This window comes from Perognathus longimembris, chromosome 1, assembly GCF_023159225.1.
Source record: "Perognathus longimembris pacificus isolate PPM17 chromosome 1, ASM2315922v1, whole genome shotgun sequence".
Taxonomy (NCBI): domain Eukaryota; kingdom Metazoa; phylum Chordata; class Mammalia; order Rodentia; family Heteromyidae; genus Perognathus; species Perognathus longimembris.
Window position 1 is genome coordinate 35528068 of NC_063161.1, and position 19613 is coordinate 35547680.

The window sequence follows — 19613 nt, forward strand, 5'->3', positions numbered from 1 at the left end:
CCTGAACAAGGATGAAGACCCCGCTGGGGATGAGTGCCCAGAGACTTGACTGAACCTGTGATTTCTATTGATTCAGAAAAACTTTGAGAGGTTCTTGGTCAATTCTCTGATACAAATATGTTTTCCTCTGAATTCTGAAGAAAGATATGTTCCCCCCATTCCTTGTTTGGGGTTGAATTCCCATATGTGAATATGACCATATAACATGATGCTTATCGGAATGAACTCCAAGAAATGGAAACAAGAGGGGTTTTTTTGGTACTGTTTGCAGTTATTTCTTTTTTCTTTCTTTTTCCTCCTTTGGTTTATTCCCTGTTTGTCACTGTTTTTTATTTCTATACCCTTTGTCTTATAGATAACTTTATCTGGTTTCGGGAAGGGAAGGGGAATCACAGAAACAGTGGGACAAAGAGTGAACCAATTCAACAGTGATACTCACTAGACACTATGTTAGAAATGAACTTTGTAACTTGGGAGGGAAAGGAGGGGTGGGGGGATGGGAGAACATAAGGGAAGAGGTAACACTGTTCAAAAAGAAATGTACCTTGCTTATACAACTGTAACCCCTCTATACATTACCTTTACAATAAAATTTAAATTAAAGAAAAAAGTTCCTATACTGGCATTCTAACTCCCTAGTATTGAAAATTTGTAACTTTATTTGGAAATTGGCTTGTCACATCTATTAAAAGGAGGTCATACTAGAGCAGCATAGACATCTGAGTCAATATGGTTAGTGCTCTTAGGAAAGAGAAAGCATGGACACATATGCTCAGAGAGAGAAGGCAGTGTGGGGCACACAGAGAGAACAAGTGTGTGATGACAGAGGCGAAGACTACAGGTCAAGCAACTGCTGACAAACCACAGAAGCTAGAATTCTCCCAATCGATTAATGAGGGGACATGATCCTGGCGACAGCCTCTATAACTATGAGACATATGCTTTTGTTGTATTGCACTAAGTAAATAAACATTTTAGAAATGATAGTGATGGTGTTGCTGAAAATTTACAATCTACACCTGCCCCCCCCCATGAAATTATCCTTTCCCTTCTTCAGAAGCCTGTTCTAGTGCCTGTTCTTGAGGTAGTTGTTAGGTAGAGTGTTTCAATAGTACTGCCCTTTTATAGATTTCAGTTAGCCCAGCTCAGGCCTCAGGGCTGCTCTCTCTATGCAAACATTAAAAGGCTCTAAGTTGGAAATGCAATCTGGAAATGTAACTGGACCCACCAAGTTCACCAGAAACCATTATATTTGTTTTGCCTCTCCAATGTGCCTGATTTCCATAGCATTGAGCATTTAGTCCTCTTTCCAGTTATTTATTTTGTACCACTACTATGCACAGATAATATATTATTTCCTAGCAAGATTATAAATTCTCAAAGTAGTATGCTTCTTTTAGAGAGGCTGGATTTGAGTTCCTATTCTATTGTATAGCATTTGTAAACCAATCACTTACAAGACAAGTATGTACTTAGAAGTGTCCCTCACTTTATGGTAGAGGATATTGTAGTCTTCCAACAGCTACTGATAACCTACTATCATCAAAGCAGTGAATTCAGAATTATAACAATATAAGAAATGAGCTGGCACCAATGGTTTCTACCTATAATACCAGCAACTCAGGAGACTGAGATTTTTAGGATCAAGGATCAAAGCCAGCCCAGGTACAAGTGTTCATGAGATTCCTTCTCTAAAATAACCAGCAAAAAAAAAAAAAAAAAGCAACAGTCTGGAGGAATTACTTAAGTTGTAGAGAACTAGCTGAGCAATCAAGCTGAGTATCCTAATACCAGAATATATGTATGTTTGTGAGAGAGAGAGAGACAGAGAGACAGAGAGAGACAGAGAGATGAGATTTTGCTTCCTTATCTTGCAAGCATCTATCATAAACCATTATGATACATTTTTGAAAACAGTGAGTAGATTGCTTCATGGTTTAAGCATAGTAATAGCCCTTGGGCTTAAATTCAGAATTACTAATATGACAACTTGATTAGTGTTTTAGGATTTTCTTAAATGGTTTAGGGGTTTTTTTTCCTAGTGAAAATCTGAATATGAAATGTTTTCTTGAACATTAAGAATTGTTTGCATTAAGGGCTGGGAATGCGGCCTAGTGGTAAAGTGCTTGCCTGGTATACATGAAGCCCTGGGTTCGATTCCTCAGTGCTACATATATAGAAAAAACCAGTGAGTAGAGCTGTGGCTCAAGTGGTAGAGTGCTAGCCTTGAGCAAAAAGAAGCCAGGGACAGTGCTCAGGCCCTGAGTTCAAGCCCCAGGACAGGCAAAAACAAAATAAAACAAAGAATTGTTTACTTTAGACCAAATCATTAGTACCACTGGCTTCTTTACTCGACTTTCAAAATGTGTTATCGTACTTAATTGGCATGTCTAGTACTGGCAGCACATCATAATGTAGAGAAACTACCACATCAAGCTATATGGAATGCACTCAGTTCTCTGTGGCTGCGTGTGAACACAAATTAGCGGAACTTTTTTTTTTTGGTCAGATGTGGGGCTTGAACTCTGGGCCTGGGCACTGTCCCTGAGCTCTATCAGCACAAGGCTAGTGCTCTACCACTTGAGCCACAGAACTACTGAACACAAATTAAAAGTGTCCTTCAGCTGGTATAGCTGAAATACACTAGACCTGAAAGGAAAGTAAAAGAGATCAAGGTGCATGACATGGAAATTCTTTTTGAGTTGATTGCTTACTTGTGTTTCTTAAATGACTGGACAAACTGCATTATTACATACCATTTTCAATGAACACCAGTAAAACGTTACAAAAACTTCACAGCCTTTGATTTCAGTTTAGATCGAAATTCAACAAAGCACCCTAGGGACTTAACAGAGTCAACGAGGTTGGTGCGGTCAATCATCAGTCAAGAACTGACTGTCCTAAAGGAAAATGCACCTGAATTTGGATTTCTTTTTGTTTTTATTTTCCAGACTCTACAAATGGATGTAAACAAGTTCAACATAACCTTGCTTCGGATCTTCCGCCAAGGAGTGGCAGCAGCTTTAGGACTCTTACCCCAGCAAGTGCACATCAATCGCCTCATTGTAAGATTATGTTCCACATTCCCATTCTCTTTCCTAAAATCCAAGCTTAGTTTAAAAAAAACACTAATAATAATCATTGAAAGGCTTATGCTATAGTTCTGTGACTCATGAGGTAAATCTGGCATTACTACCTGTTAAAATAAAATTTTATTGAAACAAACCATGTCTACTCATCCATATAAGTCCCATGGATAGTTGCATGCTTACAACAGCTGAGCTGAGTAATTGCAACAAGTTGTTTGGCTCATGAAGCCTAAACTATTTACCAAATGTCCCTCTACAAAAGCAACAACAATGACTAAAAGGCCTAGTGCTAGTGGCTCATGCCTGTAATCCTAGCTACTCAGAAGGCCAAGATCTGAGGATTGTATTCTAAGTGAGCCCAGGCAGGAAAGTCCATAAGACCCAGTTAACCACCAGAAAACCTGAAGTGAAGCTATAGTTCGAAGTTCTAGAGTGTTAGCCTTGAGTTAAAAAACTTAGGGACAGTACCCAAGCCCCACAACCAATGAAAAAGAAAGAAAGGAAGGGAGGGAGGGAAGGAAGGAAGGAAGGAAGGAAGGAAGGAAGGAAGGAAGGAAGGAAGGAAGGAAGGAAGGAAGGAAGGAAGGAAGGAAGGAAGGAAGGAAGGAAGGAAGGAAGGAAGGAGAAAGAGGAGGGAGAGAGGGAAGAGAGAGAGAGAGAAAGGTTTGTCCACTCTGTCATAGTTCAAGACTAGCTACCCTAATAGGCATGAATAAAGGGCCTGAAATTAGTGCAAAATTATTGTCCAGGAGAAGGAGAACTTTCTGTATTAGTGAAGCTACTGTCTGCAAGCAGTATCTATTCAAGGCCCTTCACGTGTATGAGGATAATGGTGGACCCTGAATGCACAAGAAAGAATTGGGGATAAAGAACTGACCTTGCTGTCTGCAGCCCAAACATACTAAAAAATAAAACAATAACAGAAGCCTTACATGGGCATTGGAGGTGAGGATGAAGAAAACCCAAGGGATCTGTCGATCACACACATAATTCTTAGCCTCCTTCCCCAGTGTTTGGGAACCTGATGTCATCAACAGTATGCCTTCAACTCTGCTTAAAAATGGGTGTGAGCAAAGGGGAAAAGGGGGATCACTCAAATCAGACTAATTTTTCCTTGTGAAATACTAGCCAACTAAGGTTCACACAGAAAGGGTGTTGACTGATCTTAATTTCCATGGCATTGGGAGCCCAAACAGGGACAGCATGCTTTCTTTGTCTTAAATTCTTCTTCCCTGCTAGAGCTCAGCTTTCTACTCCATCTGCATTTGCATTGCCACCTATGGATAGAATTTGCTTTACATTTTGCTTTGGGGATTATATCTCTTGTTGGTTTTCTGTGGGTGCAAAGGGAATCATTTAAATCATCATTTTAAAAACAACTTTCATTTTGTATCAACAATTTTAGGCCCTAAATGAGCTTTGACAAAGAAAAACAAATTTTTAACTCAGTGTGATAGAAAATAAAATATAGCCTTTTCTAGTATCTTAAGGGGTGAAGTTACTGATGCTGGAGGATTGTGAGTTTCAGGCCAGCCTGTACCACATAGAGAAAACATGTCTTAAGAAAAGACAAGGGATGGAAAGGGAAGGGGAGAAAGATGAAGAAGAGGACAAAGAGGAGAATTAGGTAGAATAGGAGTGAAAAACAAAAAGAGAAAGAGTAAAAGAAAAAGACTCCAGACTTTAGTAGGCTATTATATCCAAGACATATCCTATTCAAGTGAAAAGACTTGGATACTTTAATAAGTGTATTCAGTCTAGATCTCCCTATTTTTTATATACACACATATCTTACATAAACATTCATACGTAGAGATGTAATGAGCATAATAACTGTTTGCAAAGATGAAAGGATTTGCCACACCCAGGAAAGGGTATACATAGCTTCAGAGAACATTAGAAACATTGTTAAAAGTAGCTATTATAGTAGTCAGAGTTATAATACCCAAGGGGACAGAGTCTAGTGATTAAGAGCATGTGTCTGGAGAGAGACACTGAGAGACTACACTGAACTGCCAGCAAGGCCACAGCCCAGCCCTGTGACCACAGCAAGCCACTTACATTTCTTCATTTGTAAAGTGGAGAAAATCATGATACTCATCTCCTGGGTATGTTTTGAGCATTAAATGAAGTAATGGAATTAAAATACATAGGCACTAACAGGCACAGGACTAATGTTCTATCCTACTGCAATTCTTAATAGTTCATAAGCTACCTAGTGTTCACCAACATCTTTCACATTAGTCGAAATACTAATTAACATTATTCTTCTTCACATACAGAAACAATCCTTCATTTTATACCTAAACTTCTGAAAAATTGTACTTAGGGAAAATTTGTTACCGTAAGAAAACTATGTGTCAAATAGAAAAGACTCACAATTCCTTTATGCAAGTGTATTAAGTTGTAAATGATATTTTCAATGTCAATGCAACATTTTTCTAGTGTTTGGGATGTGTGTGTGTGTGTGTGTGTGTGTGTGTGTGTGTGTGTGTGTGTGTGTAGCAGTCACTATGATAAGAAATCTGTCTTCCTTTCAGTATTAATAGATTAATAGGAAAACTATCATGGCACCCACACACAACAGATGCTTTTCTACCAAAGGGTAGATTTTTAAAGTGTGATATGTTTGAAGTGAACAGCTCAGGAAAGTGCTTCAAGGCACCACCTGTTTGGTTACTTTTGCATTCACGTTCATACAAGTGATAAGAAAAACATAAAGTGGTGATGTCTTAAGATTGCACTGTTGAATCATGTTTTATTTAATTTGCTTCTGAAAATACTTCTTTAGGCATAATTATTCCAGGAACTTCTGAACAATATTTTAAAAATACTAACCTGTGGCCAGACGTGGTGGTACATGTCTAGAATCCCAGCACCTGGGAGATAGAGACAGGAGGATCAAGAGTTTGATGGGAGCCTGGGCTACCTATTGAGCTCTTGACTCAATTGAAAGAAAATAAGGGGCTAAAAATGTAGCTAGTGGTAGAGTGTTGTCTAGCATGCATGAAGCCCTGGGTTCGATTCCTCAGTACCACGTAGCCCTGTGGATCAAGTGGTAGAGTGCTAGCTTTGAGCAACAGAAGCTCAGGGACAGTGCCCAGACGCTGAGTTCAAGTCCCAGGGCTGGAAAAAGAAAGAAACAAAAAGAAGATATAAAATGGAAAATAAGTGAGTATACAGTAAAATACAAAATTTCAAACTTTAGAGTATCAAGTAACTGAAGGAAAGTCATTTGAAGATAATTCGATTTGGGATTGGCTATTATTAACTCTAGCAGAGAATAACCAATAAATGTGATCTTCCAAGTAACTTTTAGGTTCCTAGTATTCTGATTTTCTTTAGTTCCTAAGACAAATGGTGAATGTATATATAATAAATATATTATACATGTGTATATATACATATACACATTTATACATGTATAATATATTTATATTATATTATATATATATATATCCCAAATTACTTAAAATGTCTTTAACACATAGAAATGCTCTGCTTTTACTAGGAAAAGAAAAACAGTGTGGAACTATTTGTGTCTTCTATAAACCGAAAAGCAGGAAGGCCTGATGCTCTGCCATCTGAAGAAGTGTTGCATTCACTTAATATCAATGTTTTACAGCAAAGTTTATCCCAGTTTGGAATTACAGACATCTTCCCTGAGGTACGTCATTGCTCAGAATCTTTCATTTAAAAGTTTGTAAGGCTACAATGAAATGTTCATGCAACCGCATGAGGCTTTAAGATGAAAGCTATTTTATTGTTTGCGATTTGATTTTTATCTTCAAAAAAAAAAAAACCTCTCCCTAAGGGTCAGATTTCTCTGTTCCTTACACTTTATGTTTAGCAGTTTAAGCAAGTGCCTTTTGACATTCAAGTTTCACTTTCTGGCATTCTTCTTTGAAAACCTTGTGACCTTGGAACTTATTTAGACATATGCAATAAACTAGCTGGGGGGCAGGGAGATAGATTAGATGTCTGTGACATTTAATTGGTTTTTGTCAAGAAACAAAAATATTGCTGGGCAAGGTGGCTCACCCCTGTAATCTGAGCTATTCTGGAGACTGAGTTATTTAAGGATTGAAACGTCAAGCCAGCCTAGGCAGGAAAGTCTGAGAGATTCTTGTCTCTAATTAATGCAAGTCAAATACCATATTTAATGAAAATCATTTATACAAGCATGCTTGAACCCCAGGGCTAACACTTCCAATGTGTAATACGGCCTTTGGCCAGTCATGTTATTACTGTGAGACTATTTGCCTGTACACAGTGGCAACCTCTCTGTGCCTTTCTTTCTTTCTTTCTTTCTTTCTTTCTTTCTTTCTTTCTTTCTTTCTTTCTTTCTTTCTTTCTTCTCTTTCTTCCTTCCTTCCTTCTTTCCTTCCTTCCTTCCTTCCTTCCTTCCCTTCTTTCTTTCTTTCTTTCTTTCTTTCTTTCTTTCTTTCTTTCTTTCTTTCTTTCTTTCTTTCTTTCTTTCTTTCTTTTTTTTTTTCTTCCAGTCCTGGGGCTTGGACTCGGGGCCTGAGCACTGTCCCTGGCTTTTTTTTTTTTTTTCTCACAGCTATCACTCTACCACTTGAGCCACAGCGCCACTTCTGGCTTTTTCTGTTTATGTGGTACTGAGCAATCAAGCCCAGGGCTTCATGTATGCTAGGCAAGCACTCTACCACTAAGCCACATTCCCAGCCCTCTGTGCCTTAGTTTCTTCATATCCAAAATGGGTATCATCTTTATCTTACAGATTAGATCTACAAATTCATAGTTTTAAAGACATATGGAAGTCTTCACAATTGGTACCAAAAACGTGATTTGAATACAGGGTGGCCTGGCAGAATGAGACCATGCAGTCTTCCTTAAGAGACAGGTTCCAGGACACCCACCCTCCTCCCATAGTAAACAAAACTCCAGGTACCCAAATGCTTTATATTAAATGATGTTGTGTCTACATACAGCCCTTCTCCCCTCTATACACTCCCATCTACTTCACCTCACTCTAGATTGTGATATCTCACATAATGTAAGTGCTATGTAAATAGTTGTTATGCTCTATTGTTAGGGAATCGTGATGAGGAAAAAATATATGCTTCTATGGCATTAAGAACAGGTGAGACTCTTTTTCCCTGAAATTTTCTGTCTATGGCAGATGCACACACCACAAACAGGAGTGCCAATTCTCTGTTAACACTCAACCATGACTGTCACAACAACCCCATTGATCTCCGGCTTCCTTCCCGGCCGCTTTCCCTCCAACACACAATGTGTTTCTTTTTGTGCCACCAGACTAGGCTTGCTGAAAGTCAATCTGGCTTGCTCTCCAAGTTTCATGATTCTTCTTTGGATCCTGGAGCAATGCAGAATCAAGTTGGATTTCTTAGTGACAGCATGCAGTCTTTCGTGTGCTGGGCTTTATCATTGTTGAACAATGCTCTCCTCATTTATGTGTTCTCAGTTGAAAACTTATTAGATGTCATGTCCCCTACTTTAGTCTCTCCCTCCCCCGTGCTTTTGTCAGATGTTGGGCCTTCTATGCACGTTTCACTTCTCAACATCAGTCTGTTAGAGCCTTTATGGGTGCCTTGAAGGATGTGGTTTTCAATGTGTGTGTCTTTTGTTGGTCTGCTGGTCTAGCTCTGTGCTAACATGACATGTTGACTTCTCTTAATGCCTGCCATATAATGGGCACAGAATGGAAAGCTATGTACACACACACACACACACACACACACACACACACACACTCACACACACACACAAACACACACCCTATGCAAGGTAGCATCCCAAGTCAGAAAAACAAGTAAACAGTGAACAAGCAAATTATTAGATAATATAATTCTTGTTCTCCCTGAACATCTGATTTTGTAGAGCATAGAAGATGAGGATAGAATACAAGATGAGGATAAAGTTTTCCCTCTGTGCCATGGAGTTTGAAGACGTCACCTGTGCTTTCAGAGGCCAGGGAAGAGGCAGACAGAGCTGAATCACCCTGCTCTTTCCCCAGCCTGCATCCAAATCTGAAGTGCCTTTCTTTGGATAACAAACCAGATCCCATTCTCTTCCCCCCAACCTAGGCCCTGTGTGGACAGCTGGTAGAAATCTTGCCAAGGATAATTCCTCTTAAAAATGTAGAAAGATCATCAGAACAATTTATTCTGCTTCCCGTAAGCTTTTAGAGACTATTATATAGCCCCTCATTGCTTTATCATAATTTAATTCTTTCCTGAAGGCTTGAGGAATTTAGCAGTTTATTAATTCACCAGACATATGAAGATCACTATCCAAAATGAACTAATTCAAATAAAGCATTTGAGGGCTCCAGCCTAGTGAAAAATAGGGAGAGGGCTTACCTTGACCGTCAGAGCTGTTCATCTACAATTGACCACAAATTCTGTCCTGTACTTGAATAATGAAAGTGCATGGGGCAAGCACCCTATGATATTTCTTCATCAAGTGGTTGCAATCTAAAAAGCATCTAGAAATATATCTTAAAAACGTCTAGAAACAGTGTGTGAATTATATCCTGAGAGGTCAGTCTGTATATGAATTAGCTATGAGGAAAATTCCATTGAGGAGGGATGGGTTGTTTGAAACTTTGGACTGACTGACCCAAAGAAGTGTGTCAGGGCAGAAGCAGCAGAAAGCTAATGTTTGCAGTGTTTGCGGTGGGCAGGCATTCCTGAGGGCAGCTGCCTGCTACATTTGTCCCAAGGAGCACTGCAGACACATGACTAGACCATTGTTTAAAGTCACTCATGGTATTCTGAGTTTCTTCACTTCTTCATCTTTCTCTAGTTAATATCTTATAGCCACTTATGCCCCAGCCCATTGTTCCACTGTGTGTGTGTGTGTGTGTGTGTGTGTGTGTGTGTGTGTGTGTGTGTGCCAGTCCTGGAGCTTGAACTCACTTGGGGCATAGACAAGGTAGCTTTATCACTCATGACTGGCACTCTACTGTTTGAGTCACAGCTCCACTTGCAATTTTGGGGTGGTTAATTGGAGATAAGAGTCTCACAGACTTTTATTCCCAGGCTGGCTTCAAACCATGATCCGCTGCTCTCAACCTCCTGAGTAGCTAGGATTACAAGCATGAGGCACTAGTGCCTGGCTTGATTCACATTTTAATCCTCAAAGTGCGGTTTACTATGGTACTGTGGCCATTAATGGGAGAAAAAAAATGCTTTGCTCATTTGGCTTTTTATCCTTTACATGGATTAAAGAATATCACAAATGGTGTCTCAAAGTATCTATTTCTAAACTTAGATTTAGTACTCTCATGGAAGGATATGTTATTGTCTTGATTGTTTCTTTATATGCTTGATATTTAAATTAGAAATGACTCTTGAGAACCAAAAACCAAATGGAGAATTATTTGTTTTTTGTTTCCAATCTGAGTTTCTTGAGAGAATCGATATTATTTCTTTCATATATTTTATGTGGTATCTAGAAAATTGTAGGCACTCAGATGCTATCTTATTATAAGATGCTCATAAAGATAAAACCAGATATCCTCTTGCCTAATAAGTCCCATACCAGGGAAGTGAAATTAACTCACTATTTTAGCTTATATTTACAAATGTTTTTATAAAATGATTTCAGTGTCATTAGTACTACACTGATAGTGAGAAAGTACTAAATTTTTTAATGTTCAATTGCAATATGCTCCAAAGAACTGTAGATTTTACCAGATGTCTGCGGTTCATGCTTGTAATTCTAGTACTTCAGGGGGCCGAAATCTAAGAATCAAGGTTTGAAGTCAGCCTGGGCAAGAAGGTTAGTGAGACTCTTATCTCCAATTAATGAGCAAAAAGCTAGAAAAGTGTGGCTTAAGTGGTAAACACTAGATTTGAGCAAAAAAAAAACAAAACAAAAAATTATATTCATGCCCTATGTTCAAGCCTCAGTACCAGCACACAAACACACATGCATATACACACACATACAATGTAGATTTAACTATACAATGATGAGGAAGTATACAATCAATGTTAAAAATAAATTAGATCATCCAAATCAATTATTCACTCTGGGCATAATGTAGTACAAGTTTGACATTCATCCAACAAAGCCATATTGTTATAGGATACATTTCATTTATCTGTCTCAGTCAAACAAATTAATTGGAAAATTCATAACATTTCAGTTTTATTCTCTGTACTTCATCTCTTCCAAAGAGAAATGTCTCTTTATCTCTGCATCATCTCTTATCACCCTTGTGAATTGGAGTAGAACAAAAAAGAAAGAAAGAAAGAAAAAGAGAGGAAAGGATGGAAAAAAGGAAGGAAACCACAGAACATATTAAATATGCGGAAGCCATTGTTACATAATGTAGATAAAACAAACTTCAGTAATAAAGTAAAACTCCTCAGCTTTGTTCACCAAAGCTAAGTTAAAAAAAAAGTAATGTAGCTATGAAACAAGACATAAAGATAATATACTGGCATCAACTTTACCAGGTACTGGAGTCTGAATTATTGAACTCTCTCTCAGTCCCCTGACAAAATAGAAAAAGCACTGGGTAAACCCCATGCAAAGGTTACATTCACAATTACTGTGAATTATAATCTTTTGTGTGGGATCTTAACCACAAACTTTTTCATTTATTACCCTGTTCTTATCAAGTTTTTTAGATCTCTGTACAAATATAGTAGCACTCAGCAGGAATAGCATGACTCAGAAGGAAATCTATTTACCAAGAAAATGCAGTGACTAAGTTCTAGTTCAAAACACATGTCTTTCTAACTGGAGGTGGGGGAGGGGAGGGTGGAGCATAATTCTTCTAGCATTATCGCTTCAGACAGAAAACAAAACAGAGTTTTCATAAGCAGAAAAGAACATGTTGATATTCTATGAGTCCTAGAATTATAGCAGGAAGAAAAAGAAAAATGAACTAAATCAGGTACATAGTTTCTCTTCCCACCCATTTAACCACCTCTCCTGTCCAAAAATCACTAGTTAAAACTCACTCCTTTACATTTAAATGTCAACACTTTATGCTGCCTACTGGAGGGTCAAACACGTTTTATTTTATAGTAAACAATAGATGTTTTTCAGTTGCCTACAACAAATTTTGTTTTCATCTTTTATATTTGATTCCTACTACAATTTTCTATTAACAGTTTATGGACACTTAAGAATAAAAATATGATCTAGCTGATAGAAGTTGCAAAACAAGTCACTTATACCCAACATTTCTAGCAGCATACTTGGTTACTAGTCACTTTATCATCAACTATTACCAGAGCCTCTGTTAATCTACCATTTACATATCTTCAAAAGAACTTTTACCTGTATAACTGTTTAGAAAGTACGAAATGCATTACAGTGAGTATATCATTTGTTTTCCAGCACAGAAAATAGAAATTTGATTCTTTTCAGCAATCAATCTCCCTCCAAATGATTTTGGAATAACAATTAAACTCACATATCTCTAGTAATAATCTGCTTGTTCATCTCTGTACCAGGAATGGTTGTGTTCTGAGATATTCCAAAATATTCCTTGAATATTTTTCAAGGCAAATATTTATGTCAAATTTTAAATGATCAAGGGTATTTTCTTAGTTTACAAGAAATTATTTCAAAGTCCCAGCACCTAGAAGATAGGTTAACCCATGATTTCCATAGTCACTAAGATAACACTGAAGGATGGACACATACCCTTACTACAGAACTAAGAAAAGGCAGGGCTCAACAAAATGGAATTATTTTGTGTGCTGGTACTTGGTCTTGAACTCAGGGCCTGGCTACTGTCCCTTAGCTTTTTCACTCAAGTATGGTGCTCTGCCATTTAAGCCACAGCTTCACTTAGAGTTTTGGACTGGTTGATTAAAGGTAGCAGTCATAGACTTTGCTGTTCAAGTTGGCTTTGAATATCAGTCCTCAGATCTCAGCTTCCACTGTAGCAAGGATTGAAGGTATGTGAGCCACCAGCACCTGACAAAAAACAAAATGAAACTTTTTTATTTTGAATTTTAAATGAGTGCAAGCATTTAACTTCAATTAGTCTTTATGTATTTTCCCTAATTGTGAGTCACTTGGTTTCAATTCAGTTTCTTTTAACTATGGTTCAAAAATCTATAACATTATTCAATTATAAAACATTTTCATTCCAGGACTTGACTTTAATCAATGTGCCTTTTTTTTAAGAACAGGTAAAATGAAACTAAGAGACATTTACCTTTTGTTCATGCTTTTTCTCTACTTTCCCACACACACCCCCAAAAGTGAGCAAAAATAGTAAAAAATAAACCTGTTTCTTTTGACTATTACCAGATCATTTTGAACTTTTTGGTGCTTGCTGATCCTTAAGAGAAAATATAATATTCTAACAATCTATACATGAGATGATGCTTGGCCAGGTTTTGACAAAGTAAATTCCATTTAAGGGGAGAAAAATCCAGTGTGTTACCATCAGAAATGATCCAGACATTGTTGCTGTGTTTATGAATGCATCATGAGCTTTTGTTTGCACCTGTCAGGCTGTTGTTTAAAGGTACAGAGCAGTGTTACAGCTCAGAAGCCAGCGTGTTGATGAGGTGGGAGGGGACTCAGAGGAAGGAGAGCTTCAGAAACATTTCCTCAGCACAGAAGAGAACAGAACAGAACTCTCTCACCTATGAATCAGGTAGTTTCCAAGACAGGCGGTGGGGGACATGAGGACCTGAGCATGCCTGAGGGGCCTGCTCCCACACCAGAGAATATCTCTTGCTGTAAAGGAAGACTGTGTGCTGTCTAGATCAGTTTGAGAAACAGCTCTGGCCGCGGCTAGAGGGTGTAGGGGTGCTCCAATCCACAGACTGGAATAAAGCTCAAAATAGGTGTAGTGTCTGATAAGAACAAAGCCAGTTTCCTCAAGCTGTTATTTAACGTCGGACTTTCTGTTTTGCTTTTCAAGAAAAATGTTTTGCAAGGGCAGCATGAAGCGGACAAAATCTGGAGCAAAGAAGGATTCTATGCTGTTGTCATTTTTGTCAGCATCTTTGTTATTATAGTAACATGTTTGATGGTAAGTTTACTTCTTTGTCTATTTTATTCTATACTGAGCCCACTAGTGAATATTACTGCCTATGATGCCATTCGACTGAATAGGGGGGAAAGACTGGAAGGAGAATTAAGATTATAGTTCTGTTAGGTTAGGGATTTCAGCACAGCACCGTGATTGCTACAGGAAAGCCTATGGAGGTGTGAATGTGGGCTGGGTAATGAGGCTGTAATTGCCTCAAAGTTTTCAGTGACTTGATCAACCCCAGCAGGAAGCTTTAGACGGTGATTGACTGAGGTCATGGAAGACCTCCAAGTCATTACGGCCTCGGAGGCACACTCCTGCTAGCTTTATTTCTTCTTTTATATCATCTTTATGGAACTCAGGGAAATTTTGTAGAAAAGGAAATAGTCTTTAGGGTAAGCTCTGTCCCAAAGGAAGGGCTGATTTCCATACTTTGAAAGGGCCTTGGACATTTTATGAAATACCAAAGAGAAAGAAGGAGGTGGTTATAGCCTAAAAGACTAAACCACCCACAGACTTCCTAACTTTTAGCTGCATGAATAATTTATAAGTATGAAAGTATACACAATAATCATTCTATAAGGCACAGTATAGAACCTATAAAAGCATGATTCTAATTTTTTTTAAAAAACTTAATTCACTAAAGTTAAGCAGTGCAATAGAATGAGTTCAGTATCTTTCAAATTGAATGATTTTTTTATTCTTTAAAAAAGTTATGATGTAATGTAGTATTGGCAGCTTACAAATGGGTTTTAATACTGTTTCTTTTTCTGTGTGTGATATTCTTTTTAATTTTGTACATTTTTAAAAGTACATATTTTTAAGTATTTAAGTGTCCCCCCAAAACACTATGCTCCTCATCCTCCCCACCATCAACAGCATTGCTACGTATCTTAGTCATGTGTGCTTCCCTACTGGGAGAGTGTTTATGTGGCAAAGATACAGGCTCCGTTTGGAAAGACAGAGGTTGAGTGGATCAAAAGTTGGAAGGTTATAAAATCCATAAAACCTCTACCTGGGTGAAGATAAGCATATTTCCTAGAGCCCTCAAATGTAGCAAATAACTAGAAGTTCCTGAAACAGCCCCCATTACGAATTCAAAGGTATCTCTGGGTCAGAAATGAAGACTTCAAAAAATCATAGCCTCATACACAAAAAGAATAATATTAAATTTGAGTAAAAACTAGATTCTTATATCTTAAGTAGTGATAATGAAGAAAACAAATTGTAATAAAGGAGAGTTGAAGGTGTTACAGAAACTGTAGCAGAGACGTGAGTTTTAAAGGATGTGCTTTCTTGTTATGGTTAGTTACACTTCAAAACATGTTATTTTTTTTTCCTTCACATGAGAAATCTCAAGTGCTTTCTACCTTGCCAGTCACAATTAAGATGTTATTTGCTTTACGGATTAAAAAATGGATAGGAGAGGGGGGTATGAGAGACAAGGTAACAAACAGTACAAGTAATATATCCAATGCCTAACGTATGAAACTGTAACCTCTCTGTACATCAGTTTGATAATAAAAATTTGAAAAAAAAATGGATAGGAGAAGCTGGGGGAGGGTGGCCCAATGGTACTGTACGTATCTAGAATATGCGAGACCTTGTCTTCAATCCCATCGCTGAAAGACGAGAATCACAAAAAGTCCAAAGTGATAGAAATGGAGAATCTTCCAGTAGTAAATGGATAAGATTCTGAAGAACAAAGGCAAGGATTGGAGAAGGGAGGCAAGATGCCTTCTTCTGCAGTCTTTAAGCACTAAGGGACAGAAAGAGGCAGAGGGCAGAGGTTGCTATGAACCAACAGTGTATTTTGGATTTGGCAATTGTGACTCAGTGCCCATCTAGCAACACAACCAGACATCTCTATGGTCTCAAGTAAAAGGACCTGTAGTAGCCACATCTTCAACCACTTGGGTCTGGAGACAATTTTTTATTTACCAATTTTTGCCAAACACTAATGTGAAAGCCAGAAAGATAAGCAGATCTGATCCATAATTACTAGAGCAAATCAGGAAAGGTATGTTAGGAAAGTGTAGGTCATTCATTCATTCATTCATTCATTCACCACATACCACTAGATAATGAACTGACAGCCTGATGTTGACTTTGTGAAGAAATGGGCAAATACTTTCCAGATGGGAGCTTTCATCTGGAAACCTAGATAACAATCAATAGATAGTTTTATATAATCATATAATGAATATACTAATATGACTTTAACTGTATGACACTCTGGGAATGGCCAAAACCACAGAGACACTTGAATGGTTACACAAGTAGAGGCTGAAGGGGTGACAGGTGAAGATAGCTAATTTGGAGTGAAAATAGTCTTTACTTTTTAATGTCAAATGTATGTGGTTTCACAAAATATGTAACATACACAATACTAAGAGTGACCTCGTTTGCACTATAGGTTCTAGTCAGTAACCATATATCAGTATAGTTCATCAATTGTAAGGCATGTACTGGAACAGTGGGAGATGTTAATAATAGAGGAAAATGTTTGAAGAGGTAGAGGAAAGGAGGATATATGGAAATTCTGTATGTTCAGCTCAACTTTTCCATAAATATAAAAATTGCTCTAAAAATCAAGTCTATTATCTGGACATGAGTGGCTCACACCAATAATCTTACCTACTCAAGAGGCTGAGATCTGAGGATCGTGGTTTGAAGCCAGCCAAGGAAGGAAAGTGCATAAGACTCTTATCCCCAAAAAGCCAAAAGTGGAGCTTTGGCTCAAGAGGTAGAGTGCTAGCCTTGAGAAAAAATATTCAGGGCTGGTACTTAGGCCCTGAGTTCAAGCCTCAGGATGCACAAAAGAAAAGACAAGTCTATACATTCATACATACATACATACATACATATATACATACTCTCTCTCTCTCTCTCTCTCTCTCTCTCTCTCTCTCTCTCTCTCTCTCTCTCTCTCTCTCATTGGTGGGTTAGAATGATTGCTAGGCTGGTGTGATACTGCTAAGCCACACTTCCAGACCTATGCATTTCCCTACCACCAATGATTATTTTTAGCACAGAGTCTTGCTTCCTTCCCTGGGCCAAGATCTGAGTGCTTTCAGCTTCCTGTTGTAGCTGGGGTTACAAGCATATGCTCCCATGTCCAGCTTCACTCAGGAGAGACAGTCTGGGGATCAAACCCATGACATTGCATTTGCTAGGCAATAGCTTTGCCAGTGAGCTACACCCCAGCTCTGTCTTATGGGTTTTTAGGACGGGGCTAACCTGGAACCTTGAAACTCACAATCTCAGCTTCCCATGTAGCTTGAAATAATAAACATGCACCCAACTATAGGTTGAGAAAGGGTCTTGGGAACTTTTCTGCTTGGGTTGGCCTCAAATCTCACCCTTCCCTTTTTAGCCTCCCACATAGCTAGGGTTACATGTGTGAATCACCAGTTCCTGACTTCACTTATTTAAAAAAGTAAATAAATAAAGCAGTGAGTGGTATGGGGCACATATCAGTAATCACAGCTACATGAGAGGTAAAGATATGAAAAGCATAGTATGAAGCCAAGACAGGATAAAAGAACAAGACATGTCTGAAAAGCACACACCAAAACAAAACAAAAAAAAAAGGAATTAATGCCACCAGGGGATAAAATAATAGTTAGTGATGAAAAGAAAATAATCTGAGACATGAAAACAGAGTAACAGCAGAGTGGAGAGTGAATGGAATGGTGCTGAGGAGAAAATAAGTTTAGCCCTTTGGGCTAAAGGGGGAAAATGGAGACTGGGGCTAACTCAGAGCCTTTGGGATGCATGTGTGCATCTGATAGATCTCATTCCCTGCTTACAGGAAGAGGTGAGGGACAGAGGGTGGCATTGAGAAGCAGGAGGATCATGCCAGAGGCTGTTGTCATTAACTGATGACGAAAAGGGTGGTGGTTTGGAGTTGGGGTGAAGAGGTGGGAAGGATTGAGAGTGATTTGAAGGTTGACCCACCAGGGCTTGCAGTGTCCTCATTTGCAGGAAAAGGAGCAAACAAATCACAATGACTCTTAGGTTATTTGGCTTGACTGCCTCCCATGGTTCAGGAAAGAAACACACAAGGGGGGCTGGAGATATGGCCTAGTGGCAAGAGCGCTTGCCTCCTATACATGAAGCCCTCGCACCACATATACAGAAAATGGCCAGAAGTGGCGCTGTGGCTCAAGTGGCAGTGTGCTAGCCTTGAGCAAAAGGAAGCCAGGAACAGTGCTCAAGCCCTGAGTCCAAGGCCCAGGACTGGCAAAAAAAAAAAAAAAAAAACACCACACATGAGGTGTGGGGAATAAAGTTTTGGTTTGTCTAAATATATATATATATATAAACAAATCAGAGTACTTCATTTCAACCACTACCTTTAATTTGAATATGACAGGATCATGTTTAAAAGTAATTTAGGAGTTAGAAGGGTGGCTCAAGACATACAGAGAAGTCTTACCTATGGGGCAGAAGATGCTGGTTTATAGCCCTAGTACTGACAGAGAAGGGAAGGGTAAAACAGAAGAGAGGAGGAGGAGGAGGAGGAGGAGGAGGAGGAGGAGGAGGAGGAGGAGGAGGAGGAGGAGGAGGAGGAGGAGGAGGAGGAGGGAGGAGGAGGAGGAGGAGGAGGAGGAGGAGGAGGAGGAGGAGGAGGAGGAGGAGGAGGAGGAGGAGGAGGAGGAGGAGGAGGAGGAGGAGGAGGAGGAGGAGGAGGAGGAGGAGGAGGAGGAGGAGGAGGAGGAGGAGGAGGAGGAGAGGGGGAAGAAGAAAGGGAAGGGGAAGATGAGGAGGAAGAAGAAGAGGAGGAAGAAGAAGAGGAGGAACAAAGAAGAATGAAGAGGAACAAAGAAACCAGCAATAAACAGAAAGGAATTGATACTCATAGGAAAAGGCATGCTACCTAATAGATTAAAAAGTATATATTGTCACAAACAAGTCAGTAGCTCACATTTAGGGACATTTCAAGTGTGAATCTCCAAAATAAGTTGATCTTTGTGTTCAAATGATTTTTTTCCTTTGTTGTTTGGTTTTATTATTGTAAATTGCACAATGGAATTTCATTTTGACATATTCGTATTTGCTTACAGTGTGCCTGATCAGATTACTTTCTCTATTTCTCTCTCCCCCCCCCTTCCTTCTCAAAATATGTTTAAGGTGTCCTTGGTCTATTTTATGCATATATATGTCTATACATTATATATATGTACATTATACATATACATTTATATATAATATTTTGACCATATTCATTATCTTTTACCTTCTCTCCTCCTACTAGTTCTCTACCACACAAATAAAAAAGAACCCATTTTACACTCCTGTCATTCATTTTGTTAGGAATATATTTATTATTCAAATTTTGCTGTGGCATTTTACACATATAACTATTACTTTAATCAGATTTATCCTCTGAATTTCTCTTTTTCCACCTCCCCCTACAATCTGTTTTAAAACTTTTCAATGTGTTTTCTATGCCATCTTGATACAATGCATTTTAATATTCTTCACCCACTAACAGTCTCTTTTCCTCTCTCCCT

At 38.6% G+C, this 19613-nt stretch overlaps 1 protein-coding gene across 1 annotated transcript in view; it reads left to right on the top strand.

Annotated features, from left to right (window-relative positions):
* Window positions 1–13636: 13636 nt before the first annotated feature.
* Ptprr (protein tyrosine phosphatase receptor type R) overlaps window positions 13637–19613 on the top strand; it is a 91677-nt gene continuing 85700 nt past the window's right edge. The window contains exons 1-2 of the mRNA XM_048359519.1: window positions 13637–13713; window positions 13984–14094. Of these exons, the coding sequence (XP_048215476.1) occupies window positions 13705–13713; window positions 13984–14094 (120 nt within the window). The 5' untranslated portion in view covers window positions 13637–13704. The remainder of the gene's footprint in view (window positions 13714–13983; window positions 14095–19613) is intronic.